The 26,966-nt window shown below is 44.6% G+C and overlaps 4 protein-coding genes across 4 annotated transcripts; 2 read left to right on the top strand and 2 right to left on the bottom strand.

Annotated features, from left to right (window-relative positions):
• Window positions 1-1,036: 1,036 nt before the first annotated feature.
• Window positions 1,037-4,370, top strand: LOC117836696 (GDSL esterase/lipase At5g55050). The gene is made up of 3 exons (XM_034716170.2): window positions 1,037-1,541; window positions 3,227-3,348; window positions 3,460-4,370. The coding sequence occupies exons 1-3, from the start codon at window positions 1,277-1,279 to the stop codon at window positions 4,159-4,161; spliced, it is 1,089 nt and encodes a 362-aa protein (XP_034572061.1). The 5' UTR covers window positions 1,037-1,276; the 3' UTR covers window positions 4,162-4,370.
• Window positions 4,371-11,377: 7,007 nt separating this feature from the next.
• Window positions 11,378-16,961, top strand: LOC117835281 (GDSL esterase/lipase At5g55050). The gene is made up of 3 exons (XM_072290416.1): window positions 11,378-12,160; window positions 15,448-15,569; window positions 15,669-16,961. The coding sequence occupies exons 1-3, from the start codon at window positions 11,683-11,685 to the stop codon at window positions 16,386-16,388; spliced, it is 1,320 nt and encodes a 439-aa protein (XP_072146517.1). The 5' UTR covers window positions 11,378-11,682; the 3' UTR covers window positions 16,389-16,961.
• A 946-nt stretch (window positions 16,962-17,907) lies between these two features.
• Window positions 17,908-23,233, bottom strand: LOC117835982 (putative disease resistance RPP13-like protein 1). Its single transcript, XM_072291211.1, has 4 exons — window positions 23,091-23,233; window positions 21,629-22,018; window positions 18,430-21,282; window positions 17,908-18,325 (listed from the first exon to the last, which is right to left on the bottom strand). Exons 2-4 carry the CDS (start codon window positions 21,989-21,991, stop codon window positions 18,140-18,142), a joined length of 3,402 nt encoding a protein of 1,133 aa, XP_072147312.1. The 5' UTR covers window positions 21,992-22,018; window positions 23,091-23,233; the 3' UTR covers window positions 17,908-18,139.
• LOC117835983 (probable cinnamyl alcohol dehydrogenase 1) lies at window positions 22,626-25,783 on the bottom strand. Its single transcript, XM_034715325.2, is given in 8 exon segments — window positions 22,626-23,000; window positions 23,081-23,241; window positions 23,579-23,864; window positions 24,224-24,331; window positions 24,551-24,700; window positions 24,775-24,888; window positions 25,277-25,423; window positions 25,533-25,783. Coding segments are annotated over 7 exon segments (1,104 nt in total). The 5' UTR covers window positions 25,366-25,423; window positions 25,533-25,783; the 3' UTR covers window positions 22,626-22,804.
• Between the last annotated feature and the right edge of the window lie 1,183 nt (window positions 25,784-26,966).

Consider the following 26,966-nt stretch of genomic DNA (forward strand, 5'->3'; position numbering starts at 1 on the left):
CCGATTACCGACCGATTTGCTGCTGACCCTTGTTCACATCGAATGAATCGGTGCACATAGTGCACACTGTCTTGGCCTTGCTACTACTATCCATGGTCACCGAGTGATTCAGTGACACCCCCCGTCATCACCATATGAATCGGTGAATTGTGAGCAGAATTCGCTTCAAGTCTTCCCGTATTTTTGTCCCGGCTTCATTACCATCATTTGGATGCCTTAGAAAAAAGACTACCTCTGAATTTTTACTATCATTTGGATACCATAGAATTCTTCTAAGTTTTTCTTTCATGAGATTTATAAAACACCTACAAAGGTACATCTTACTAATACATCAATCCAAATGACTATGTTATCATTAATCACTAAAATCATTATTACATAACTGACATAAGGCTTTTGTCATTACACTCCGCATGCAACGCAACGTGTACGGGTATGTTTTTGGATGTAGCCACGTAGGCATGTAGTGACGGTCGTCGATGATCTGCCGCGAGCACGCTCCAAGTCCAAGCAGGTACGTAGGGGATGGATGACAAAAAAAAAACCTGCGCCTGGACAATACACGCCTCCACGAGCTGCATGCGTTCGTTGAATGCTAGTATTAACAAAGTCACAATCATTCTTGATCGGATGGCACGCACGTTATTATATAAAAACGAAACCTTCCTAATCGTGAGCACGCGCTCACGTACTACTACTGCTTTTGCAACAATGGTCAACCCTGAGAGGCTGAGAAGCCTGAGATATCACTCTAGGATCAATAGGTACCTGAAATTTTTACAAAATTTCAGTTCCATCTGGCATTTTCTTTATTATACCCCGTTTTTCATTTCGATGGACACGTACTGCGCCGGCCTATTACGAGATAATTAAACATTACGATGGATGTGAATGCAAGACCATGCATGGCGCATAATATATTCATGCATATTCAGTTGCCCCGTCCCACACGCTCGATCGTCTTCTCTCCCGCGCGCCATGCCAAAGCCGTCTTCCCCACACGCCACACAACTGATACACACGCTTGACAACTACGTACGTCCACCTCCCTCTCTCCCGGTACACACCTATCCAGCAGCTCCATCACTTGCTAGCTAGGAGTACTTCAGTTCCTCGCTCTATAAATTAGCTTCCCCCGAGCTCGCACCTTCATCATCATGAGCTCCCAGCTGCTAAGCGATCGAATGAGAAGGTCAAGCAGCTAGCTAGCTAGCACAGCTAAGATCATACCGTGTTGACGACTGTGTGTGCGTGAAAGAAAGTGAAAGAGAGAACAATGGGTGCTGCTACTGTGACCTCCTCGCCTCGGTCCATGGCGGCTGTTGCCTTCTTGGCGGCAGCTACTACGTTCTTGTTGGCAGCAGCCACGGCGGCGCCCGTGCCGGCGATCTACGTGTTCGGCGACTCCCTCGCGGACGTCGGCAACAACAACCACCTGCCGACGCTCCTCAGGGCGGACTTCCCGCACAACGGCATCGACTACCCGGGGAGGAAGGCCACCGGCCGATTCAGCAACGGCAAGAACTCCGTCGACTTCCTCGGTGCGTGAATCCTTCCATCATTCCATCGCACTCGGCCGCCACTACTCTTGCTGCCGTCTCATCGATTGATGTGTTCACTGCATTATTGCACATATGCCGTTGAGTATGATTTATGGTCTTCTCACCACAGTATGATATTGTTTCGATCATTGTTACTAGTGCTAGTTGTAGGCTCATCACTCGTAAGGTGTGAGCTCACTGTTAGTCTGTTACTGCATCTAGTACTATTCTACATTTCTACTGACTTGTATTTCCTGCTTCCCTAGTGCAGTATATATTTGAAGCCATCACGAGCAGGTTATTGAGTCAATTTAAAATAAACCGATAAACCTTGTCAAACTGCACCCGTTGTATCAGCATGCTTCGTCACGCACCAATTGTATATGGAGTCGAACCTGAACCTGCTGGATGCTACTCACATGCTCTAACCACTGGGCATGAGGCCTTTTCACTAATATAACTTATCTTGACTACCCCTTTTTTGGCGAATAACCTATCTTGATTACCTAGTATATGTGAAATATGTGAATGTCTATGTCAAAAAGAAGATGCATTTTGTTTTAACATATTCCACTTGCTAAATTCTAGTAGATCACAAAGCAGGGTGACGGGAATCTTCCATTTCCATAGTCATAGACATTATCTCTTTCTTTCTTGTTACTTTGAGAAATAATAATTGCCTACCAAAAAAAAAGATTTTATGGTTGCATAGATGGATGAAACGATGGGATTGTCTGGCTGTGGCAAAGGTGATTATTGACATAGCAAAACTCTTAGTGTCTTTCAGAAAAAAAAAGTTCATTAATAACCAGAATACCAATAAAAGTAAACCTAAGTATTGCGGTAGTACCACTTTCACCAAAATTTTCCAAAAGAAGACACTGCTGTGCATAAGAATATTTTGAATTCAGAGAAATATTGCAAAAGTCACTTAATTGTTTTCGTAAAATTTTTAAGTTCAACAACACAAACAAATATATAGTTTACGTAGCCCAATATACATATGATATATCTTGGACCAAGAAAATCCTCATTCTATTCTTCCTATGTTTCCTTTAATTTCTTTTCAGTTGCCATTTTTTCTCCTCTGAAAATAAACAAAGGCAAAAACTGTCGCTTGGTGACCAGTCGGTCAGATAAGCCCAATTTGGCATCATTCTGCATTTCACTTTCACGGATCAAATAAATTCAGAAATGAATAGACTGCCATGCGGTGTACGTTATCAAAATTTTTGCTTGGTTGACTTGTGCTCTGAGCTTGATGTCGACAACTGAATTTCTCAGCAGAATTTATAGACATTGGTTTTTCTTATCCGTGATTGAACTTAGCTGTCATAGTTGACCAATAGTTGGAAAACTAAGAAAACCATAGGCACATGGAGTTCGTCGAAAAAGAAAACCATAAGCACATTGGTTATTTTACAACTTGCAAGTCTTTCAGTTTTTTTTTTATATCTCGCATTTCAATTATATGACACCCTCAATGTTGAATACAAGAGTCTTTCAAGCATTTGTGTTAAGTCATGTGTTGCATATGCATGCGTGGTTGATCAGATGCTTGCATATATAGTGTGTATAAACTGTAAAGTGGGCTTATGAACAAAGACACAAGGAAAACTTGTACTTGGCAGCATTATAAGGCTTCATTGGTCAGAAATTGAAAGTTGCTATCTTTGATCATGCAGCCGACAGCCTTGGGCTGGCATCCCCACCGCCATACCTCGCCCTGTCCAGAAGCAACGCAAACTACGCAAATGGCGTCAACTTCGCTTCCGGTGGTGCAGGAGTCTCAAACGCCACCAACAAGGTACGCCAATCTCCAAAGTCCAAACATTGCCATTACATTTGATTGAAAAGACGATCGATCAGTCAAAGAATAACAGTTCTAAGAGCATGAATGATGTACCTTGTTGTGCAGGGCCAATGCATCAGCTTTGACAAGCAGATCGACTACTTCTCGTCGGTGAACGCGTCCCTGGCACAGAGCCTTGGCCAGGCGCAGACCACGGCGCACCTGGCCAAGTCCCTCTTCGCCATCACCATCGGCAGCAACGACATCATCCACTACGCCAAGTCCAGCTCCGCCGCCGCCGTCAACAACCAGCCGTTCGTGGACGCCCTGATCCAGACGCTCACGGGGCAGCTGCAGCGGCTCTACGACCTGGGTGCGCGCAAGCTGGTATTCCTGGGCACGGGCCCCGTGGGCTGTTGCCCGTCGCTCCGGGAGCTGAGCGCCGCCAAGGACTGCAGCGCCGTGGCCAACGACGCCTCCGTCCGGTACAACGCCGCCGCGGCGTCGCTCCTGGGCGGCATGGTGGCGCGCCACCCGGACATGCGCTACGCGCTCTTCGACTCCTCCGCCGCGCTGCTCCCGTTCATCAACACGCCCGCGGCGTACGGATTCGCCGAGGCCAAGGCGGCGTGCTGCGGGCTCGGCGACATGAACGCCAAGATCGGGTGCACCCCGCTGAGCTTCTATTGCGCCAACAGGACGAGCCACGTCTTCTGGGACTTCTACCACCCCACGGAGGCCACTGCGCGGAAGCTCAGCAGCACGGCGTTCGACGGGTCGGCGCCGCTCATCTTCCCCATGAACATTAGGCAGCTCAGTGCTTTATAGTCCACCTGCAGTAGTCAGAGATTCAGAGTCGTCCACGTATATGTTGTGTATAGAGTATAGACTATATTGTGGCCTTGGACATGCTAGAAGAAAAAAGAAAACTAGATACATGTAAATTTTAGCTGAAATGTAATTGCCCATCAAAGAAAAGAAAAAAAGAAAAGTTGATTTACAGTCAATTATATACGCTACAGTTATTTGACAAAGTACCTTCATGGGCACAAGGTTTTATTTTTCATTAGCAAATAAATTGTACTGTACTTTTCGAGCGACTGAAATACTGGAGAAACTTCACCTAATCTAGCGACGTTCACAACTCATTTGATCGAAGAAGGATCAGAGGCACATCAATAAGTAGGGAAGATAATATAGGGGAGGAAGAAGAACAGTAGAGGAGGATTCCAGAGGAATGAATAATCGATGGCTTCAACCCTGATGCCTTGTTTCCTTTGTACTCTGTATGTCGTCGCCTTGGGCTTGATTGGGCTGTAGGCCTGTTGCTCGACCAGTAACTGATGGTCTCATGCTATACCAGCCCACCAGTGGATGATCTCTAACCCTGTCGCCGTATGTTAAGCAGCTGATTATATTACTCTTATTGCAATTCCAAAAATGAAGCATTTGCGTTTCAAATCCGGCCAATTTTCAACTGATATGCATTGTAGCCGCAACAGTAGTTAGCGCGAAACTCAAATGAATGGCCAAATTCGATTTCTTGATCTACCGTTTGGCAGAAATATGTTAGTTGCTTCATAGATGGATGAAGGATCTGAGCTGAGCACACGGGAGTAAAAATTCTGATCGAGCAGAAGTATTAACTCCACCGGGAATATGGAAGAGTGCTAATATGCGAAATAACAGATGTTTAGCTTTGCAAACAAGAATGTAACTGTACTGGAATTCAGTAAGATCTGTCTTGGCTCAACATAGAAGGAATATTGGCCAAAAAAGACTAATATAGGAGCACTTAGCACTTATGTATTTGACAACGCGTGCTTTCCGTGGCCTCCTTTAATTTGGTTGCCGCCTATCTGCCCCGGAGAACCTCGGGGGACGGTCGTTGTAGTCATCGCTCGGCGCGTCGCCAGAGAGCACCGCCGCATCACCCGCCACCGGATTCCGTTGAGGCGGATAGGAGGCTGCAGTGGGTGGCGGCCGGCCTCGATCGAGGTGTTCGTGAAAAAAAACGAAGATAAAATAAAAATAAACGTGGACATATTTGTGAGGATACGTATTTCATTAATCTTGATCTTTTACAAAATTACAAAATACATGACTCGACATCTTTATCTTCTTGTCTTCTGCGTCGATGCTTAAGGGGAGGTCTGACTTGTAGAGATTGCGTAGTTTGCCGATTCCCGGAGCCTATTGGGCACGTTCGGTTAATTACATCCGCAAAGCGAGTCTGCGGAAAACCTCCGATTAAGCTGCGCTTCATGTCATTGTCGAAGTTCATCTACTCGTCGTCCATGAGACATGGAGCGTAGAAGTGTTGCGGGTGGAATGCATTTGATACGGGTAGCTTTGTATCACCGAGATCCGGTCACGATAGCGCCATCGCCACGTTGTAGTAAATGGAAAAATACATTAATGAAGGGGTGACTTTCGCCTCGTCGGTGCTCAGTCATATAGCCCAGCTTTATCAAACATGGACATGTGTGCATTGCCTTCGCCTCGTCGGTGCCCGGCAAAATAGGGTCCAATCCCGTTATTTGGAACGTGTCGGTCGAATAGTGACCTCGCCTCGTCGGCACTTGGCCAAAGTTCCATCTAACCTCGTCGGTACTAGACATAATGAATTCTAACCGCCACAATTGCGTCGTTAGCGAATGCTTGGACGATGCTAGCAAGATAAATCAATTCAGCAGCCTTCCGGCAGCGTGGTTTCTCTCGGACTATTTTAGTCCTTAACCAAAATAAATAGGAGAGCAATTGCTCCTTTCACTTGCGAACGGCGTGCATGTATATGCACTGTAGACGTATAATGGACTTCACTTTTCATTTTCCAGCTTATGTAGGCAACGAGTGCCAGCTTATGTGTTAGCTAATGTTTTTTTTTGCTAATCCTAATATTTATTTGAGAGTTGCGTTCATTTCCAGGTTTTGTTCCCATGATTTGTTTTAGTCTTGGAATATTGTAAAATCTTTAAAAAAATCATATATTTCATTAAAAATAGTCAATTTTTGCGAGGTGAAATAAAATATTGTAAACGAATAAGGAATATGTTTTTCCTAACCACGGGCATTGTATAAGCGCAAAATATAGACCTTTTGATTCGTTGCTCAAATGGACGGTCAAAAATTGTGGTTGCGTAGAGCTTCTCAAATCCATTCCGTTTGACTACTCGCTTGTAGTTTTGAAAATCATGAAGTTTAGTGGTAGAAATAATTCAAAATCTTATCCCTCTCTCCTGAAGCTACTAGAAGGGGAATGATTCCACCCTCTCCGGCTCTCCCATTTTCTGTTTATCCATGACACGCATCTTTCTTCTCACTCCAGTGCTGCTAATGGTGGCCAACAGTCCCTGGTGCTACTCCAGCCGACACCCGTTGCTGCTTGCCGCCCCTCATCCTAGCTGCCGGTGCCCCTCCGTGTCCCCAGCTGCAGTTGCGCCTCCTCTCTCGCCCAGTTGTGACTATTGGCATATTGCTGCTGCTGCTGCAAAAAGAATGGGCTGCTAATATGCCATCCTGTTCAAGGAAGGGAGCAGCAAGAGGAGAGGAGAAGTGTCCTGATCTGTAGTCTTAGATTTTCGTTTCTGTTTCTCCATCAAAACTTCTTCATCAATATAAGCTACCTACGTGCAATTCCAATTAAAAAAGGAGTAATAAATAATTCCAATTAAAAAAGGAGTAATAAATAAATAAAGGCTAATTTGCAATAGTGCTGCTCACGTTTTATTTACATCTAAGCACCAATTGTATACATAAGCTGCCCACGTGGTATTTTTTTGCCCATGTGTCGTCCCGGTGATCTATCCGCACCCACGTATCAAGTTGTTGTTACTAAATGAATAATTTGAGAGATGATGTACCTAAACACACCTTCTCGTCAAATTTATGTACTAATGACGTGTTTAACTCTTTCATTTTTCTTCTCAATGCAACGCATCTCAATGAAAACAGCAAAACAGCCCAGTTGTGTTGCCGTGGCTGTCATGTACGCTAATGCTAAATGACACCTCTTGCTCCCGTGTAACGAGGCAAGTATCAGCATTTCGGCGTCGCTCGTCATTTACGAGGATAAAACTTATGCTACGATTCCTCAGCGCTAGTCTTGTTGACACTGAATTTTGGCCGATAAATAAGAAAAGAAATATTTTTTTCTTAAAAGGAAAGAAAACATACTGTGAGATTCCCAGAGAGTCTAAATGCTGCACGTTCAGCTCATACGGAGGAAGCAAGGTTGCGTGCGTGTTAATAGCTCACGTAAGAAAGGAAAGGGAAACAAGAACCTGATAACGATACAAGACAGAAGCTTCATCGAGAGGGATTCTACGTAAAGGGAATTAGAGTATATGTATCTTAATATTTCCTTTTGTTTAGTTAAGATTTCTATAGTTAGCTAGTCAAGTTTGGTTCGGACTTTGTTAGTTTCAGAGTATAAATATGTACCTGTAGAGCTTGTAAAGGGTAATCTCTCGATCAACCAATACAATCTTTTGGCGCCCCACCGCCAACCCTTAGGAGCAAGAGTAACATAGCTTCTCGACGAGTTCCTTCTAGCGCGCAGGGCTGCATCGGCTTCGATCTCAGGCGAGCTTGTAAGTATCGTCACCTGGTTATTACGATCTCTATTGGAACTTTCTAAGTTAAGTCTTATATTCTGATATTCGGTCGTGTGGCTAGTTATCGAGTTAACTTAGATTGCAAGTAGAACTTTCTAGATTTTGTCCAATATTCTACTTGTCTTCGACATTGTTCACAGTTATCGAGTTTGCTTAGATCTATCTAGGTTGTCTTTATCGGCTCCTTGGTTGTTTCCAAGCGCTCACAATTATCGAACGGTTTAGATCTGCTTAGGTTATCTTCATCGGCTCCCTTGCCTTGTTTAAATGTTCATAGTTATCAGATCATATCGGCTGGTAGATCTTGCATACTTTTATTGCTTTATGTGTGCTAGGTCCGATAGATCTTTATTCCTGCCTCTCATATTGTCAACCGTCGAGTCTTTGACGTCAGCACGCTACTGTTGAGAGCCAATGCTTCGGTCGGGTCTTTTCCGTATCTCATGGAAGCATGATGACGTCATTGAACCGATAGGGGCACGTACGAGGTCTTGCTGCTTCGAGCTTGTCTAGTTGGGTTAATGAGCTGAAGTTAATACCCTCTCGCCGTGTTACCTTATCTAAGTTCAATTACACGGTCATGACATTTATTAGGTTTCGTTAGCTTAATTAGCTTGTAAGCGGTAGGCAAGAGTTCTTGTTGCTGTGCTCTAATCTTTTATGTCAATAGGTTGATATCAATGCCCTCTCATTCGTGTTATCTTATCTAAGTTCAATTACACTTATCAAGATATTGACTAGATCTATTAACCTATCTGGTGTGCGCATGGTTAGCAAGGGCTCCCTTCATGGCTTTTGTGTCACAATGCTTTATCTTAACCTGTCAGCTCATACAGCCGATGGCACATGCCATTAATGCTTCTATTTACTTACACCGCACGATTATATTGAATATATCTTATGATGTTTATTCAAAGAACTCCCACCTATAAGCTCGAAGGCTTCGCCGCCTATCGGCTTATGAATTTTACGTTTCCCTTGTCAACTGCAGGTCAAATATATTGGCATGCCTTGCACTACTCGCGAGCCGATTTGGAGCCTGCACTGAAGTTAAGCAGATCTCTCATATCCTCATATTTTGTACCGGTTGTTTATACCAACCGGCACTAAATTGGTCTCGGCCACGCGCGATGTGGCAGCTAATTTAGTACCGGTTGGTATAAACAACCGGTGCTAAAGGCCCCCTTTAGTACCGGTTATTTGATCCGGTACTAAAGGTCCCATAGTAGCGAAGTAACAATACCGGTTGCACAATCGGTACTTAAAAGGGGTTAGGAACCGATGCCGAAGGCATTGTCAGTGTAATCTTCTTTGAAGGCTTCGTTGCAGTCACGGCTGCCCGACTGCTACGCTGTAACGCTAGCTTAGATGAACTTTGCTTCTCTCGCTCCCGTATAATAGGGCAAGGAACATTCGTTCGTCGTTAACGAGGAAAGAAAAAAAAAAGAAGCCGCATGGAGATCGATCGTCGAGCTATTGCTCGGAGTTTTCGCCATTCATAGCTTTCACCAGGGATTTTGGATCATCGAGCTATTGCTCGGATCTTCCGCATCATGGAGCTACCGCTCAGAATTTCCGCCGTAGGTCATGTATCGAGCTACCGCTCAGTTTGGAGAAAAATTAAGGGAAAGATCAGATACATTGTATCTGGGCTGTGGGCTCACCGTAACTTATAATGTATGCCTGGTTCAGCATCATTGACATGAATAAGATGAAGGAGCTCGCCGGAGTTGATGGGATAGCTGGTGTTTCTTTTTGCGCCGGCAGGACGTACTCGAGATGCCTCTGGCTTACGTCGGTGTGGCTGCTTGACACGGCACGACGAACGTAGAGGTTAGGCTTTCATTGCTGCGCATAGGGCGTCTCTGCTGCGTCTCGGCCTCAGCTCTCCGGCCTATACCCCCTCTGGCCTGGGGTCACGGCTGCTTTATATGGGCAAGGGAGGCCGGTACTTGGAGCCTTGGCCAAGCAAACGTGCACGCGTTTAAACAGGATTTGTTTCTATCTCTAACTAGCAAATTTGCCATGCGTTGCTACGGGTGAGGGTCATATGTATATATTATTATATGATAATAATATTGTACGTTATATGCAGTGAGCATGTAAATGCCATAGAGGTAGGAGGTTAAACACAAATCAAAACTAAATTTTTAGGACTAATGGAGAAATACCTATAAGGAAGAAGATATTTGTGGATTGATCCATCAAAAAGCCAAGCTAGGTTAAATGCCTAATGCGAATATTTAAGTTAGTTGATGATGTCATGATGAGCTTACCTCCATATTATCAACCGAAGCTTTTGCTCGGATCATTATTATTATGTGGATGGGCATTGGATTTTTAAACTCATTATTATTTAGCAGTAATCCTTGCTTTTCATAAGTTTTGATGTTTCTACTTTTGCAGAGAGGTGCTAAAAGTATACTTTTAAGATATAAATTGAGTGAAATTAATTTTAATGCAATTAGACAGATATAATAAGTCCCTGATTGTTGGCCAAATTGCTGTAACTACTGCTGAGATGCACAAACACGCTGCGTATTGTTGTTGCATACTTCATCGATCAACCGTAGGCGCGCAGATACTATTGGCCCAGGCACATGCGAGCCCGTCCAGCTAGCACGGCCCATGGTCGACCGCAGGCTGGCGCAGGGCCAAGCTGCCACGGCCCAGGCACGCGGAAGATGCAGGACGAGGAGGAAGCGCTACGGGTCCAGGCGCGCGGTTCTCGTGCAACGGCGGCCTGTTTTTCTATTAGGATTATGGTTTTCTCCGGTTTTGCATCTAATTCCGACGGTTCTCCCTGTTTTGCACGGGTTCTACTCGGTTTTGACCCCAGCGACAGGTTCGACGTACCAAAAGTCAACTTTACCACAGCAACGGTCCTCCTTTTACTATAGGGGGAGATTAGCCTTACCTCCAGGTCATACATGTGCGTACTCATATTTATCTGTTCACGTTGACAATCCTATGTAGAAAATGACAGCTGGGCCAAGCTTGTGTAGTAACCGGATTTATTTGCAATGCACGCGTACATGTGCCGGCCATCAATCAAACGTGAAACACACGTACTATTAATGAGACGTGAACTTTTTATTCCCTTTTTCCTAAGCCATATCTTCTATCAATGACTTTGAACTAAACTCTTCACCAGATAGGATCTCGTGAGGATTTAATCTAAATCTTCTAGAAGCATTGGAAAAGTGGGGCCCACATGTCATAAGCTCAACCAGAACCAAATTCGCATAAACATGCGGCCTTGGCTTCAACGCCACACATGAATGTCACATACAATGTTTTTGCCCCTTTATGTCTCATTATATTTCAGTAAAAATAATCGTCAAACAAATGCCCCCCGCCGAGTCTAGTCTATGCGCGAAGCAGCTGAGAGCAGCGTGAAGCAGCAGAGGCTTTGACTCGGGGAAACATCTATTTTGCAATATTACTAGTACCTCCATGGGGTAGTCGTGCCGCCGTTGCCATCCTGTGGATTCCTATCCTATCACTTACTGCCGTACTGGCTAGTGGATGTGGTATCTTGTTGCTTTGGATGCTTGCTTGACGCCTCCCGTTTGTCAACTCTATCTATCGCTATCGGTGTCACTTCCTTCCTTTGGCTGCGGCCTGCGGCAGTGACGACGGCGCTCGAGCTTATATATATAATAGGCCTCTCGCTACCAAGTGATCTAGTGAGAAGGTCAGCTAGCAAGCGAACGTCGTTGACGACGGTGCAATGGGCGCTGCTACCGTGACCTCCTCGCATCGGTCCATGGCTGTTGCTGTTGTTGCCTTCTCTGCGGCAGCTACAACGTTCTTGTTGGCAGCGGCCACGGCGGCGGCGGCGTCGCCCGTGCCGGCGATCTACGTGCTCGGCGACTCCATCGCGGACGTCGGGAACAACAACCACCTGCCGACGTTCCTCAGGGCGGACTTCCCGCACAACGGCATCGACTACCCGGGGAGGAAGGCCACCGGCAGATTCAGCAATGGCAACAACTCCGTCGACTTCATCGGTGGGTCACTGTTAGTACTCCATCTAGTATATACGGGGTACTATTCTACTGACTCGTATTTTCTATCGTGGGTGGAAAACTCAGTTCCAGTTGTACTGGTGGAAAACGCGGTATTAGTCCCGGTTGGTAAGGATCAAAGATCCAAAAATCCATCTGAAACTAAATTTTCAAGACGAAAGAGGAGTCATTTAGTTACGGGTGGATGACCCGGGACTAAAGACTCCCTTTAGTCCTGATTGGTGTTACCAACCGGGACTACAAAATTTTCAAAAAAATAAAAAAAGCCCACCCACACAGGCCGCCCGCCGCCGCTCCACCTCCACCCGCGCCCGCCGGCCCGCCTCCGCCCCGCCTCCGCTCCGCCCGCGTCCACCCACCTCCGCTCCGCCACCCCACCACCGCTCCGCCTCCGTTTCACCCGTGCCGCGCCCGCCCTTGCCCCGCTGCCGCTCCTCACGCCAGTGAGGGACGAGCAGAGGGGGAAGGGAAGGGGCAGCAGAAGGGGAGGGGCAGCTCTACTTCGGATGGAAAGGAGAGAGGAGGAGAAAAAGCTTCGGGTGGGAGGCAGCGCGCGAGAGGATAAGGGTGGGAGGCGCTTGCATGCCCGAAGTGTGGGACAAGCGGCGTTTTGTCCCGGTTGGTGTTTCCAACCGGGACTAAAGGTTGTCCTGGTTAGAATTACCAACCAGGACAAAAGGGGGGTCTTCTGTCCTGGTTGGAAATTTCAACCGGGACAAAAGGGGAGCGTCGGTGGGATTTTTTTGGAGCCGTTACAACAGGACTAAAGGGGGACTTTAGTCCTGGTTGGTATTTACAAGCGGGACTAAACCTCTCCCCCCCCTCGCGGTGGCCCTTCGGTGGTACATTTTTGATCCGGGACTAAAGCCACTTTAGTCACGGGTTCATCAATGTTAATCGGGACTAAAGAGGTTAGATGGAAGGTCAGTTCTCTGCTAGTGTTGGTAAGCCACATAGCTCCCGAAGGACCAACCGGAACTAATCATTCGGGATAAAAGGCCCCCTCTTTAGTCCCGGGTCATTCACCCGGGAGTATTACCAACCGGTAGGTTAAAAAAAATAAAAAAAAGTGGGCCGTCGGCACAGCGGCGCCGCTCCGCCCGCCTCCACCTGCCTCTACTCCGCCTCCGTCTACCTCTGCCTGCCTCCGCTCCACCCTCGCCCGCCACCACCCGCCTCCGCTCGCGCCCGCCCGCCCGTGCTCGTCGCCGCTCAGCTGCCCGGCTGCACCAGCTCGCCCCGCCGCCTCCGGCTGGCCGGCGCCGCTCCCCCGCGCGCCACTGCCCTGCCCTCACCTCGATGCTGCTACTCGCTGCTAGTGAGGGTCAAGCAGAGGGGGAAGGGGAGGGGCAGCAAAGGGGGAGGGGGCGGGAGAGGAAGGCAGAGAAGAGAGGGAGAGAAGGGGGCGGCGGCGGCGGCGCAGAGAGGAGAGAGGAGGAGAGGGAGGAGAGGAGGCGCCGGTGGAGGAAGAGAGGAAGTGTCTGGAAGAAAGCGGGGAGAGGAGGAGGAGAGTACTGCCTGCGCGAGGATAAGGTAGGAGGGGTGAGGAGAAGATAAGGTGGAGAGAGAGGGGGGCCGCGTGAAAAGGGTGTTTTGTCCCGGTTGGAGCCACCAACAGGGACTAAAGCCCCCTTAGTCCCGGTTGGAATTACCAACCAGGACTAAACTAAAGCTTCCCTTGTCGGTGGTTCATTTTTTAACCCGGGACTAAAGGCCCTTTAGTTCTAAGTTCGAAGATAATCGGGAAAAAAAAGACGTTGGATGGAAGGTCTCCCCAGCTATAGTGCAGTAAATATTTGAAGCTAGTACAGCACAAACAGGTTGTTGAGTCAATTTAAACTAAACCGTTAAAACCCTGTCAAACTGCACCGTACCCGTTCTATTTGAGCACAGTTCGTCGTGCACGTGAAAAAAAGATAACCTCTACTTAATTTGTTATAGGAAGAAAATATCTTCTGCAGTGTTTTCCGAGGCCCTCGTTTTGAATGGAATTAGTAGTGCACGTTTTGCTGAACTAGAGTAGTCTCGCACCATAACTACTTTCTACTTTAGTTTAGGCGTGTGATGTATCATTCTTTTACCTTTTTTGGAAGAAATATTTTTCTTTCGTTTTTCTGGACATTGACCAAACTGATAGAGCTAGCACTCTCGGTGAAAAAGAAGATACATTTTGTTTTAAATATTTATTGCAATTCCTAAATTCTAAATCACAAAGAAGGGTTCCGGGAATCTTGATTTCCATTACGAATGAAAGAAGTCGTACACGTTATTCCTTTTCTTATTTCAGTTACAAATAATTTTCTAGAAAAAAGTTTAGTGTGGGATAGATGCATGAAGTCTTTCGAAAAAGAAGTTCATTAACCAGATGTGTTGAGTAACTAAAAGCAAATCTAAATGTAACTTATCAACATTGTTGCCAAAATTAGTGTCGAGAAGACACACTGCTGTACCTGCATAAGAATATTCTGAATTTAGAGAAATATTGAAAAATTCCTTTAATGCTTTATCGTGACAATTCTAAGTTAAACATCATAAAGAAATAGCTTAGGTGGCCAATATATGATATGTCTGGACCCGAGAGGAATTCTAATATTATTATTCCATATGTTGTTTCCTTTCCTTTTTTTCGCTTGCCATGATTTTTTTTTCTCTAAAATAAACAAAAGAAAAATATGGCGCTTGATGACAAGTCAGTCTGTAAGAAATATAGCCCATTAGATCATAGTTTGTGATTTTCGTGATTGAGTGACAGCATAGTCATTGGGACTAATGGTTTATCAAGCATTTGTAGGTTTTATAGGTCCCAAGAATGCAAACCAAATCATGGTATTCAAGTGATCCAAATCATGGTATTCAAGTAATCCAAATTATAGTATTTAAATGACTAAACTAAGGTATCTAAGATTATTTTATGGTATTCAATGGTATTCAAGTTAACAAGAAAAACTATCGCTTGATGACAAGTCAGTCAGATAAGCCCAATTTGGCATCATTCTGCATTTCACTTTCACGGGTCAAATAAATTCAGAAATGAATAGACCACCATGCGGTGTACGTTATCAAAATCTTTGCTGGAATGACTTGTGCTCCGAGCTTGATGTCAACAGCTGAATTTCTTAGCAGAATTTATTAACATTGGTTTTTTTTATCTATGACTGAACTCAGCTGTCATAGTTGACCAATATTTCGAAAATTAAGATTTTTTCCAGTTTTGGAACAAGGTATTACACATTCTGTTAATATAGGCACATGGGTTAATTTTACACGTCTTTCATGTTTTTTTATCTCTCAAGCATTTTAATTTTCAATTATATGATACCCTGAAATGTTGAATACAAGAGTCTCTCAAACGTGCGTGTTGCATATGCGTTTGTTAATCAGAGGCTTGCATAGTATGAACAAAGAGACATCGTCTTAAGGCTCCATTGATCAGAAATTAAAAGTTACTACGTTTGATGTTCATGCAGCTGACAACCTTGGGCTGGCGTCCCCACCGCCATACCTCGCCCTGTCGAGAAGCAACGCCAACTACGCAAACGGCGTCAACTTCGCTTCCGGTGGCGCCGGAGTCTCCAAGGCCACCAACAAGGTGCGCCAATCTCCAAACATTGCCATTACATTTCATGAAAAGATCATCGATCAGTCGAAGAAGAATAGTTCTAAGAATACAGAACAAAAGAGATGATACGATGTTGTTGTGCAGGGCTTATGCATCAGCTTTGACAAGCAGATCGACTACTACTCGTCGGTGTACGCGTCCCTGGCGCAGAGCCTGGGCCAGGCGCAGGCCGCGGCGCACCTGTCGAAATCCCTTTTCGTCATCACCATCGGCAGCAACGACATCATCCACTACGCCAAGTCCAGCTCCGCCGCCGGCAACCTGCCGCCGCAGCCGTTCGTGGACGCCCTGATCCAGACGCTCACGGCACAGCTCCAGCGGCTCTACGACCTGGGCGCGCGCAAGCTGGTGTTCCTGGGCACGGCCCCCGTCGGCTGCTGCCCTAGACTGCGGAAGCTGAGCGCCGCCAGGGACTGCAGCGCCGTGGCCAATGACGCCTCCGTCCGGTACAACGCCGCCGCGGCGTCGCTCCTGGGCGGCATGGCGGCACGCCACCCGGACATGCACTACGCGCTCTTCGACTCCTCCGCCGCGCTGCTCCCGTTCATCAACACGCCCACGGCGTACGGCTTCGCCGAGGCCAGGGTCGCGTGCTGCGGGCTCGGCGACATGAACGCCAAGATCGGGTGCACACCGCTGAGCTCCTACTGCGCCAACAGGATGACCCATGTCTTCTGGGACTTGTACCACCCCACGGAGGCCACCGCCCAGAAGCTCACCAGCATGGCGTTCGACGGGTCGGTGCCGCTCATCTTCCCCATGAACATTAGGCAACTCAGTGCTCTATAGGCCACCTGCAGTCAGAAGAAAAAAGAAAAGTTTATACTACATGTAGATTTTAGCTAAAGCATATAGTTCCCCTTCCCCATCAAAGAAAAAAGAAAGGTAAGATTTACAATCAACTATATACACTACAGTTATTTGACAAGTACCGTCACTGTAGGTTAAGATGCTGATTACTCTATTACAATCCCAGTTAAGTATTTGTGTTTCAAAATCCTATTTCAATTGAGATGCAATGTAGCCACCACAGATATTAGAGCGAAACTCAAATATGAATGGCCAGATTCGATTTGTGATCTACCCTCATGGCAGTAATATGTTAGTTGCTTCATAGATGGATCTGCTCACAAAGGAGGAAAAATCCCATCGACCAAAAGTATCAACTCCAACAGCGACATGGAAGAAGTTTCAATGCTAATATGCGAAATAACAGTGTTTAACTTTCCAAACAAGAATGTAACTTTGCAAAACTCTGCTTTAGCTTTTCTATACCACCAGACAGATGGCTTCCCACCTTTTCTGGACACAGAATTAGCCAATTCTGTGCCAGATCAGCTCTCTTCATTAGCAGGGCCTCCAAATTCCTCCACGACATATTCTGAAAACAAGGTTTATTCCTCAGAATGTAACTGAAATTCAATAACATCTGTCTTAGCTCAACAGTATATGGAATATTGACGAAAATTTTGAAGCACATTGAGGGCTAAATCGGGACCAAACACTAGTCACTGTTCCGCTCTAATGGTCCTTCTTTAAGACTTGCCTATTTTTTTTAAAGTTCACAGAAATGTCTCTCAGAAAAAGAACTGTAGTTTAGCATATGACACATAATGTTGTAATACATATAGAAGCACTTACCACTTAGCACTAATCATATGTATTTGACAACAAACTTGAAAGAGGCATTGTTGCATGTGAGCATTTATCTTTTTCCTCAACCCTTATGAGCAGGGTATACTTCCTTGCCAGATCCCAATATTCCATCCTGAAGGAATTCCAGACTAATAATCTTTGCGCGCTAACAAAAACCAAACCTACAAAATGATCTAATTGTACCCTCAAATATAATGTGATTACGGACAAAACCTTGTCTTCCAATTTCCTCAAATATGATAAGGGGTTGTTCCAGATTCTCTCCCTGTGACCAAGCCTATTTATAAGGGCAGTAAGAAGATCCTTTGACAGTCCATCCTTGAGGGGTTCTTTAAAACAATCAGTAGCCCTATCAAATTTTCCTTGTCGGCATAATCCATCAACAATTATCGTATAGGTGATTTCATCTGGAGCAATATTCGCTACTTTTGTCATGTACTCAAACATGTTTTCCTCATCACTAGCACTCTCATGGTAGTAAGACCAATGGATGAGCATATTGTATGTCACAACATTTGCAGGAATCCCATGATTAAAAACCAGATTTTTTGCCACAGAAAGCTTCCCCTGATGCAACGACTATGAATCAAAATGTTGAACGTAACGTTTGGGATGATGCCTTTCTTGGTCATGTCTGCCAAGAGCTCCAGAATAGCCAACCATCCACCCATGTCACACAGTCTGCTCGTCACAGTATTGCTTGCAACAACAGCAGCACATCAATTTAACTCTGACGTTACTGCTTTTATAAAAAGTGTTAAAAAAAGCCTCCTTATCGTTCCTAGAACGACAGTCATAGATTGGTTACAATATAGGACATTGTGACATTTGGATGGTGTTGATCTGGCTCTTGTATGTTGAGGGTTTACGCTTCTCTTTTATGTTCAGCAAGCATCATCACTGTCAGCATTGTAATCGATGGCCATTCCACTTGATTGCCCGACTTCTAACATTCTATCAAAGAAATCATCATCTTCGTCTTCACTGGAAACTTCGAAATCATCCTCACTGTCATCCCTTAGTGCTTCGAGTACCTCTTGATCATAGCTTGCACCATCAGGTTCTTTGAACTGCGTTTGAAAGATCTCGATCAGTTATATTAGAGCAGCAACCAACAATTTTACAAACGAATATTAATTTGAAGACATCAGCAAGAAGCTACGTGTGCCTATACCTGATATTGAGGTTCTGACATTTGAGCTTGCTGCCACTCAGCCCATTCCTGCAATTGAGGACAATTTGTGACAGTAGATTGTTGAACCTTCTGTGGGAGTGGTTTTAAAGGAAGTTGCAAGTTTGGGCAATCTTTTATCTTCAGAATACCGAGGGATTCAACGCTACACAATCCATCTATAGAGAACAGCCGTTTGCATCCAGTGATAGCTAGTCCCTCAAGCTTTGGCAAGTTTTCAAGTTTGACCTCCTCTGCTTTTCTCAAGAAACAAACTTTTAATGTCCTGAGGAGTGGAAAATGGAGACAACTTAAGGTCTCTTCATCAATGTTGCCCTTCAAGACTAAGTGAGTGAGGCATGGAACAGCCGGTAGTCTAATCACCTTCTCACAGTTTATGATAACCAACTTCTTCAGATGGGATGGCAATTTCTGTGGAAGGACCCTCAATTTATTACTGTCTTTGATTTTCAGCTCACGAAGGGAAGGGAAATCAGTTTCAGAAACTTCATACCACTCCACCCATTTTGGCATGTCCTCAAACTCTAGTTTCTCCAAAGCTGGGAATCGCTCCATGGAGTCCTGGCCATAGAACTCTTGCCCAATTCGCTCTACACATTCCATATGAATGATCACAAGTTCACGGAGTTGAGGCAGTTGGCCAAGAGCTGGAAGAAACTGGCATTTTTGCTTCCATAGAGTCACCTTGGCTAAACGTGAAAAGGCAGGATCCCCCAACCAGCTTGGAAATTTGTAGCCACTATAGTTAATTACCTCTAGCTCCTCGAGGTTCCTCTGCGGCTTTAAGCTCTCAAATACACCCTCATCCAGTTCTGGTGTTGATGTTGCATTATTCTGATTAACAATGTGCTCACATTCAGTAGCGTAGAATCCAGCAGACCAATCTAATCTCAGAATTTGCAAGTGCTTTTTACTGATCAGGTTTGCCGTCTGAGCATCATCAATGCTGGTCACTCGACCTAGACCTGTAATGCAAAGTTCTCCATGAATATTCACCAAATGATGTAGTTCAGCAATGTTGCAGTGCCAATTGCCTGTTCCAACACTATACCTCGTCAATGTTTTTAGCCTTCTTAACTTCCCAATTCCACTTGGCATGCATAGGGGAGACCAGAAATCTAAAAGGAGGTGCTGAAGGCTGACCAATTTCTGAATGTCTTGTGGAAGCTCTCCAAGCATGTTGGTTCTCGCATCTAAAACCTTCAGGTAGTGTAGGCTGCAGATAGATTCAGGTAGCTTGGCAATTCGTGTTTGGAAAATACAGAGGTATCTCAGCAGCTTCAGTTCTCCTATTGACTCTGGCAATGACGTCAATGCACTCCGACTTAAATCTAAGGCTCTCAGATGTCGGAGACCCCTTAGATCCTCAGGAAGCATAACATTGATATGATGAGAGAACAACTTGGAGAAGCATCTTCTGTTATTTTTGAAAAGAGAAGAGTAATACCTTTTGTTATCATCCAAAGCATTTATAACTTGAAGTATCCTAAGACCTCTAGTAATTGGCAAGGTACGCAGGTCTAATATTGTATGATCTGAAGAACTCACAGCCAAGGATAAATATCTAAGATTTTGTGATGCGTCATTTAAGAACGGCATATATTGAGTGTCCAATTTCAAAATATCTTCACCTGAGACAAATTTGGTCAGATCAAGGAAAAGGTCGTGTATGGTGAAGCAATTGTGTCCTCCATCAAGTAGTACTCTCTGAACCATAGTTCTCTGCAACAAGTCATTAAAGTATCGATTGCCAATGTTCTCAAGGTGCCGATGCCTAGTCTGCTTAAGGATGCCCAAAGATATCCAGAGATATATGACATTCTCCTTCACGAAAATATGCCCCTTGGGGAACAGCGTGAAGAAAACAAAGCACCGTTTCAGGTGAATTGGCATACGGACATAGCTCAACTTTAAGGCTGGCAACACAGTATCCTCCCTCGTTGGTAAGTCCCAGTATTCAGAGTCCAATATATCACACCACGTCTCCTCATTTTCCTCAAAGCGAAGTGCGCTTCCAATTGCTCTGACTGCCAAAGGCAAGCCTCCACATTTCTGAACAATTTTTCTGCCAATTTCTTCAAAAGGTTTCTCTATATTTTGATCCAGGTCACAAAAGGCCATCTGCTTAAATAGTTGCCAAGATTCATCAAAAGGTAAGCAGCCCACATTGTAGGGAGGCATTGTCTGGATAATTGATGACACATTTACATTGCGGGTAGTTACAAGTATTGCCCCTAATTGTGCAGTTGACATCACCGATAGCAAGGCATCCCAAAGGTCCTTCCTTTCGCTCCATACATCATCAAGAACAAGTAAGAACTTTCTGCCAACAACTTGTTCCATCAGCATATACTCTAACTGGTCCAATTCTGTTATCTGACAAGGTTTCCTTGTAAATGACATGATAATTTTGCTCATGATGCTTTTAAGATCAAAGTTCTCTGATACATGGACCCATCCCATCAGGTCAAACTGCTTTTTGATCCTTTGATCATTGTAAACTACTTGAGCAAGTGTTGTCTTTCCTACTCCCCCCATTCCAATTATAGGAAGAACTGATGCATTATTTTCTCCACAAGCTCCATTCAGTGAGAGCAACAACTTGACTATGTTTTCCTTATCATCATCTCTGCCAATTACAGTGGGTTCATCAACATGTGGAGTAGTTAGCCTAGGCACAAAGTCTTCCTCCTCCTCCCTGAATGGCGCGTCTGCCTCATCCAGATGAAGATCATTCCATGCCTTTGTGATCTCCTTAAATCTTTCCAGAATTCTTTTTACCCTGACAGCCAATTCATCTGGAACTGGAATCATCACAGGGTTTGTTTCTGGTTCCTGGAGTGAAATACTTTAGTCAAAATGGAATCTAATATCTATATTTGTATTCGTACCTTTAATTAATTTTAACCAGCACCAATAGAAGCTGCACTGGCCCTAATCTCTTTTATCTTGTCCTCCTCCCATTACAATACAACATGGCTTGATGGCTATCACTGCAGTTTCTATCCATAAGTTTGGTGTTTTGGGTTGTACTGTAGGAAATTTTTTGGCTACTGTTTTGTATTGTACTATGATTAGACCAATCATCTAAACCAAAACAGTTTGAACAGAATACTAGGTAATCAACATTCTTGTGATCAACAAATTAAAATTCAAGTGTCAGGGAAGCAACTGCAAGTACCTTCTTGTCGCCCTTGCGCTTGCGTTTACGTGTACTTCTGTCTTCATAGAGACTGTCTGGATCATCCATCCTACGACGCAGCAGCTCAAACTTGTACTCATCGATAGCATCCTGCGCATCATAGGCAAACTCCTGGAGCTCCCTCAATCGAAGCCTTCCAGACTCATCTCTGATGCTATCCTCATCTATTGCCTCCAGTGTGCGCTGGACTGATGCCATCCTCCTCTGCAGCATCTGCACATCTCTGATTGCAGAAGTCTGTTGCTCATCAGATGAAGATGATGGCCCAATCGGTGCAGAAACCAAGGAAGCAAGCTTGCTTGCTGTCCACTTGATGATTCCAGATGCAATCAGACCAGCCATCTCTCCACTTCTGCTCCTTCCTGCTAGCTGCAAGAATTTGAGTTGACCAGGCTATAGGATGGGGCTTGCAACCACAAATCACACTTAAAAGTTAGTACAAAGTTAGGTCTGGAGTCTGGAGAGTGTTGACTTTGCTGTATGATAGAGCAATGCGTTCAAGGCACCTTAATTGTTTTTGTACCATTGCACATGGAGGCTTGTACTTGTATTGACCAAATTTGTCTGTTCTTTTAGTGGCCCAAGGCTAGTTTTTGTAAACTGGTTTTCAGCCGCCGGACTCATAGTAATATATGTTATGGTAGGCTCTATGCCAAATCAAAACTTGAAAATAAAGCAGAGAGGAATTCTGCTCCGAGCCTGAATTGACTTCTTGTCTTGATTTATCATCAATTAAGATTCTCGTATTTTGTTAGTCAACGAGAGAAAATTGAAGATAAGATTTTACATTTATGAAGAATAGTTACAATAAGTGCATCTAAAGTTTTCAGAACATTTTGCAATAATTTGGCACAGAACGTGAAGTTTTGTGTACATCTTAACATCTCTACCATATATGGTTCTTGGCCGTATTCCCATGCACCCATATGCGTTGATAATTATGTTTATTGATATTGCTATAAAACTTGCAACGATGTCACACCAACTGCAGCGTTGCTGCCAATTTGTTATACTATGCAAAGTTGACAACGCTAACCGTACATAGGAGAGATGCAGGTAGCGTCACAGCACGCACTAGGAATAATTCAAATGCTATGCCACATGTGTGCTTGCTCATACATCGACAAAAAGACAAGAGCATGAGAATGAGACATGCTACTTGAACGAGTTCTCAATGTCGATTACAAAGCGGTATTTCACATCTCGATTAACAAGCCTTTTGAGAGCCTCATTGATATAATCTATCTTGATGATCTCAATCTGCGGATAGATTTTGTTCGCTGCATAGAAGTTAACCATTTCCTGGATGTCTTTTGTACCTCCAACAATACTACCAGACAAGGTCCGCGCACTTAAAAAAGAAACTCAGGTTAAATCTGAATGACTTAGCTTCTGTTACCACATTTCTTTTCACCACATGAGTATCAGAACAGAGAATTACCAAGATTAAGGCTTGCAGGATGCACTTTGATCTCACTTGGAAAGCACACTACTGCCATCACACCACCAACCTTAAGAAGTGAGAGATATGGATCAAAAGGATGGTCACCCAAAGCAGCGTCAACTATGAAGTGCAGAGAGTATTTCAGGGACTGCAAAAGCAGATCATATAGTCACAATCAGCTGTTGATTAAATGGAACAAGCAATATTTAGCAACATAACTTCATTCTCAGCATAGGAGAACTATTCATGGCCATATGCAGAACTGGGCGCCCAGATCGGAACCAAGTAGCAAAACAATGAGAAAGATAGCAATCTACTGATCTGCTGCAAAAGTCACGTGATTTGCTTGTATCTCTAGAATAAATGAAGAAACAAAAAAAGCTTTTCCCACTAAAAAGAAATACCAACTTTCTCATCATTTTGCTATTAATAAAAAAGTATGTGAAGAAAAACGTGGCATATCAGGTACATTATATGTGCAGTACCTCCATCTGCTGTGTGTTTGATGATATAACAAAATGATCTGCTCCAAGGATGTTGATGGCTTCATCTCTCTTCGATTCACTCGTACTGAAAACTGTGACCTTAAGGCCAAAGGCTTTACCAAATTTCACTGCCATGTGACCCAGTCCACCAAGTCCAATGACCCCTAGTGATTTTCCAGGTTGGTTCATATTGTGTCGCATCATTGGAGTATACATAGTGATTCCAGCACATAGAAGAGGTGCTGCCTTTGCCAAAGGGTAGCCATCTGGTATTTTGAAGCAGTACCTGAAACATCAATGAATCAACAGAAGATGTGATTTCCTTGTCAGACAAGTAGTGTTGACCAGCATCAAGATGCCAACAATATTCTTATATGGACCTATATATTATTCTTTAATCATGCATTGATTTTGCTGAAAATGTTTCCGCAGCAATGACACACAAATTTTAGTCACCTCTCATAAGAAACTAGATAGCATCATGAATATGACACCGTATGATCAAATCAGTGAATGAAATTACAGAGGAACAAAAGAACTTGTCAGTGTGACCTATATATACTGCCTGTTTTCATCTCTAAACCTAGTTTTTATCAAATTCAAGAAATCCTGTTTGAGCATCCAAATAAAATGGTACTGTCATACCTTTCATGGATTACAATGTGAGTGGAGTAACCCCCCTTTGTGACAGTGCCATCTTTATCAATGCCATTGAATGTATAAACTGATTTTGGGCAATAGTTCTCTAGAGAGCTATTGCAGTGCAGACGCGCTGATAGCGCGATGTAGAGCGCCCAGGTGTGGCGCTCCCCACCAGGGTTTGAATCCTGGTGCTGCAGGGTCGTACACCCACCTCCTGGACTGTAACAGAGCAGCGGACTCCGCGGCCGCCAATGAAGCGAGCGCGCGTGAGATCCCTGCCTGCTTTCCGGGTTTGGTGGGCCCCTATCTTAAGGCGAAAGTCAAGGGGACGTCTCTCCCCTTGATCGAGTCTTTAGAGAGCTATTGCAGTTCTCACAATCTCAGCATGAGGTCACGTAGGTTCCGATGCCTATATGGTCACCCACTTTAAAGCCTTTGACATCTGAACCAACCTCAGTTACAACTCCAGCTATCTCGTGCCTGCACAAATTAATATTAATGACAAATATATTCACAAACATCATTTTTAGATATACTGGTCTGAAAAGGCTTACCCAGGAACCAAAGGATATTTAGAATCATTGTGCCTATTCTGTGTCCAAACAACGTCGGCATAACAGACTCCACAGTGTGTGATCTTCAATGAAACATCGCCGCTTTGCACTGCTCTGAAAACATAAGAAGATGTCATGAAAACAAAACCACTGAGCTAACTGCACAAAAGACGAGCTTGTTCCTATCTGCACCCAAATTTCTGCAATGTCAGCAGACCTAAAATGTCCATTCATTGAAGCATCAGTTTCATGGCTTAGTTTGATACACACGACAAGCAGAAATACCTGCAATACTTGTTCCCCCACTTGATATATGCTCACTTAGAAATAGGCATGAAAGAAACACACTGAAAACCAAACACATAATGTACACATAAAGGCATGGGAACAATTCGGACCATAGATAGGTATTCCATTCCATCCATGAAGCCTAACGCAGCAAGGAGATAGTAATAAAAATGAAAACTGATTTTTTTTCACCAGATCAGGAGGTGGAAGCCACCTGCGGTCGAACTTGTATGGCGAGAGAACTCCAGAAGGATCTCTCGCTGCCCAAGCATTGCAGTTGCCGTCCCCTGATTCAGAAGCCATGCGAACCGAACTCCAGAATCAATAGGAGCCAGGTCAGTGAGCAGAGAAAGACTCGGCTCTAACAGAAGCAGAGAGAGGGTAAATTTCAGATCGCACATGGTAAATAAATAAGCAACGATCCAAGCAAGCCTGGGCAAAGAGAGACAAGAATCGAGAGGAACCCTCACCTGGCTCCGGGTCGATTCCTTCCGCACCGGCCGGTCCCCCGACTTCCCTGGATGCAATGGCGGCCGGTCGGCCGTCGGCGGGGTGCGGAGAGGACCCGACTGCGTGCGAGGAGCCTACAGGGGAGGACGAAGACGCGGGTGGGCCTGGGTCGCACCACGCCTCTGGATTGGATGGATGATTGGACGGTGGCGAAAGCGGTGACGTCCAGTCCAGTGGAACGAACCGTCAGTCAGGTTGACTGAGCGGCGCATCCGTCATCAGCGCGCGCGTTAATCCATTTACAACTTGCTTGCATCTTGACGTCTCTCTCTTCCCATCCCACCCGGGGGCCCTATCTCCCTTCCGATGAATAAGCACCAAGGGCTACTTTGGAAGCACGTGTTCGTGGCAAATAAACAATAAAATAAAAATTAAGATCAGTGTTGATCACGTAATAGCAACAACAACACTTCACAAGTAAAATTGATTTATTCAAGCTTATTTCATTGCCTTCGTATAGCAGCAAGATTAATCGATTTCTTATTACAAACAGTAATAAACAAAAGGTGCAAAGGGAAGGTAGCAGAAAGGCCTAGTTGGAATCTCTATGTTGGTATATTAGGAAACACAATGCAAATATGAAACATCACCATGTCGATCTATATGGAGTATGGCCATCTGATCTTTCTGCATATGATTTGTTGTTAGGTAGAGGCAAGATTGATTCAAGGCATGAAACAATACATCCCTGCCTCAATTATGGCCCCGTTTGTATCCGCTTATAAGCAGCTTATCGGTGGAAATAAGCGAGAATCCCGCCAAACGCTTTGCTTATTTCCACCGATTCTCGCTTATGTGGTAAGCCGCTTCAACGATTTGAACTACGAGAAGCGAGAAGCGAGAAGCGAGAAAATCTTCGCTTAGATTATAATCTAAGCGTGGCTAGAAAAAGCGTATACAAACAGAGCCTATGTGTTGCACAAGAACACATAGAGCTATCAATTACCTGAATAATTGGGTATGTATTTTCTTTCATCAGAACAGCAATAGACATGCCCAATTATTCAGGTTTCTAGCATGCACCGAAAGTTGATCAAAGAAAAAGAAAGGAGCCAAGGGCATATGATTACCACTTGGTGCTCAACAAATCATTCAGGATGGTATAGGCCCTGTTTGTTTCCGCTTATAAGCGGCTTATCGGTGGAAATAAGTGAGAATCCTGCCAAACGCTTTGCTTATTTCCACCGATTCTCGCTTCTGTGGTAAGCCGCTTCAGAAATTTGAACTACGAGAAGCGAGAAGCGAGAAAATCTTCGCTTAGATTATAATCCAAACGTGGCTAGAAGAAGCGTATACAAACAGGGCCATAATATGCAAACAAGGTACATGAGTAAAATGAAAAACACCTATCCAGAGCATATTTTTGTTCAATGCAGTGCAAAATCCAGTGTGCA

This window comes from Setaria viridis, chromosome 9 (genome assembly GCF_005286985.2).
Source record: "Setaria viridis chromosome 9, Setaria_viridis_v4.0, whole genome shotgun sequence".
Classification (NCBI taxonomy): domain Eukaryota; kingdom Viridiplantae; phylum Streptophyta; class Magnoliopsida; order Poales; family Poaceae; genus Setaria; species Setaria viridis.

Excerpts from the sequence above, each read along its gene's own strand:
- LOC117836696 (XM_034716170.2), top strand. The coding sequence starts at position 1,277 with ATGGGTGCTGCTACTGTGACCTCCTCGCCTCGGTCCATGGCGGCTGTT. Across the intron at positions 1,542-3,226 it reads GAACTCCGTCGACTTCCTCG|CCGACAGCCTTGGGCTGGCA; the intron begins GTGCGTGAATCC and ends TTGATCATGCAG. Across the intron at positions 3,349-3,459 it reads TCTCAAACGCCACCAACAAG|GGCCAATGCATCAGCTTTGA; the intron begins GTACGCCAATCT and ends CTTGTTGTGCAG.
- LOC117835281 (XM_072290416.1), top strand. The coding sequence starts at position 11,683 with ATGGGCGCTGCTACCGTGACCTCCTCGCATCGGTCCATGGCTGTTGCT. Across the intron at positions 12,161-15,447 it reads GAGGAGTCATTTAGTTACGG|CTGACAACCTTGGGCTGGCG; the intron begins GTGGATGACCCG and ends ATGTTCATGCAG. Across the intron at positions 15,570-15,668 it reads TCTCCAAGGCCACCAACAAG|GATGTTGTTGTGCAGGGCTT; the intron begins GTGCGCCAATCT and ends AAGAGATGATAC.
- LOC117835982 (XM_072291211.1), bottom strand. The coding sequence starts at position 21,991 with ATGGCTGGTCTGATTGCATCTGGAATCATCAAGTGGACAGCAAGCAAG. Across the intron at positions 21,283-21,628 it reads AGCGCAAGGGCGACAAGAAG|GAACCAGAAACAAACCCTGT; the intron begins GTACTTGCAGTT and ends ATTTCACTCCAG. Across the intron at positions 18,326-18,429 it reads TGTCAGAACCTCAATATCAG|TTCAAAGAACCTGATGGTGC; the intron begins GTATAGGCACAC and ends TTTCAAACGCAG.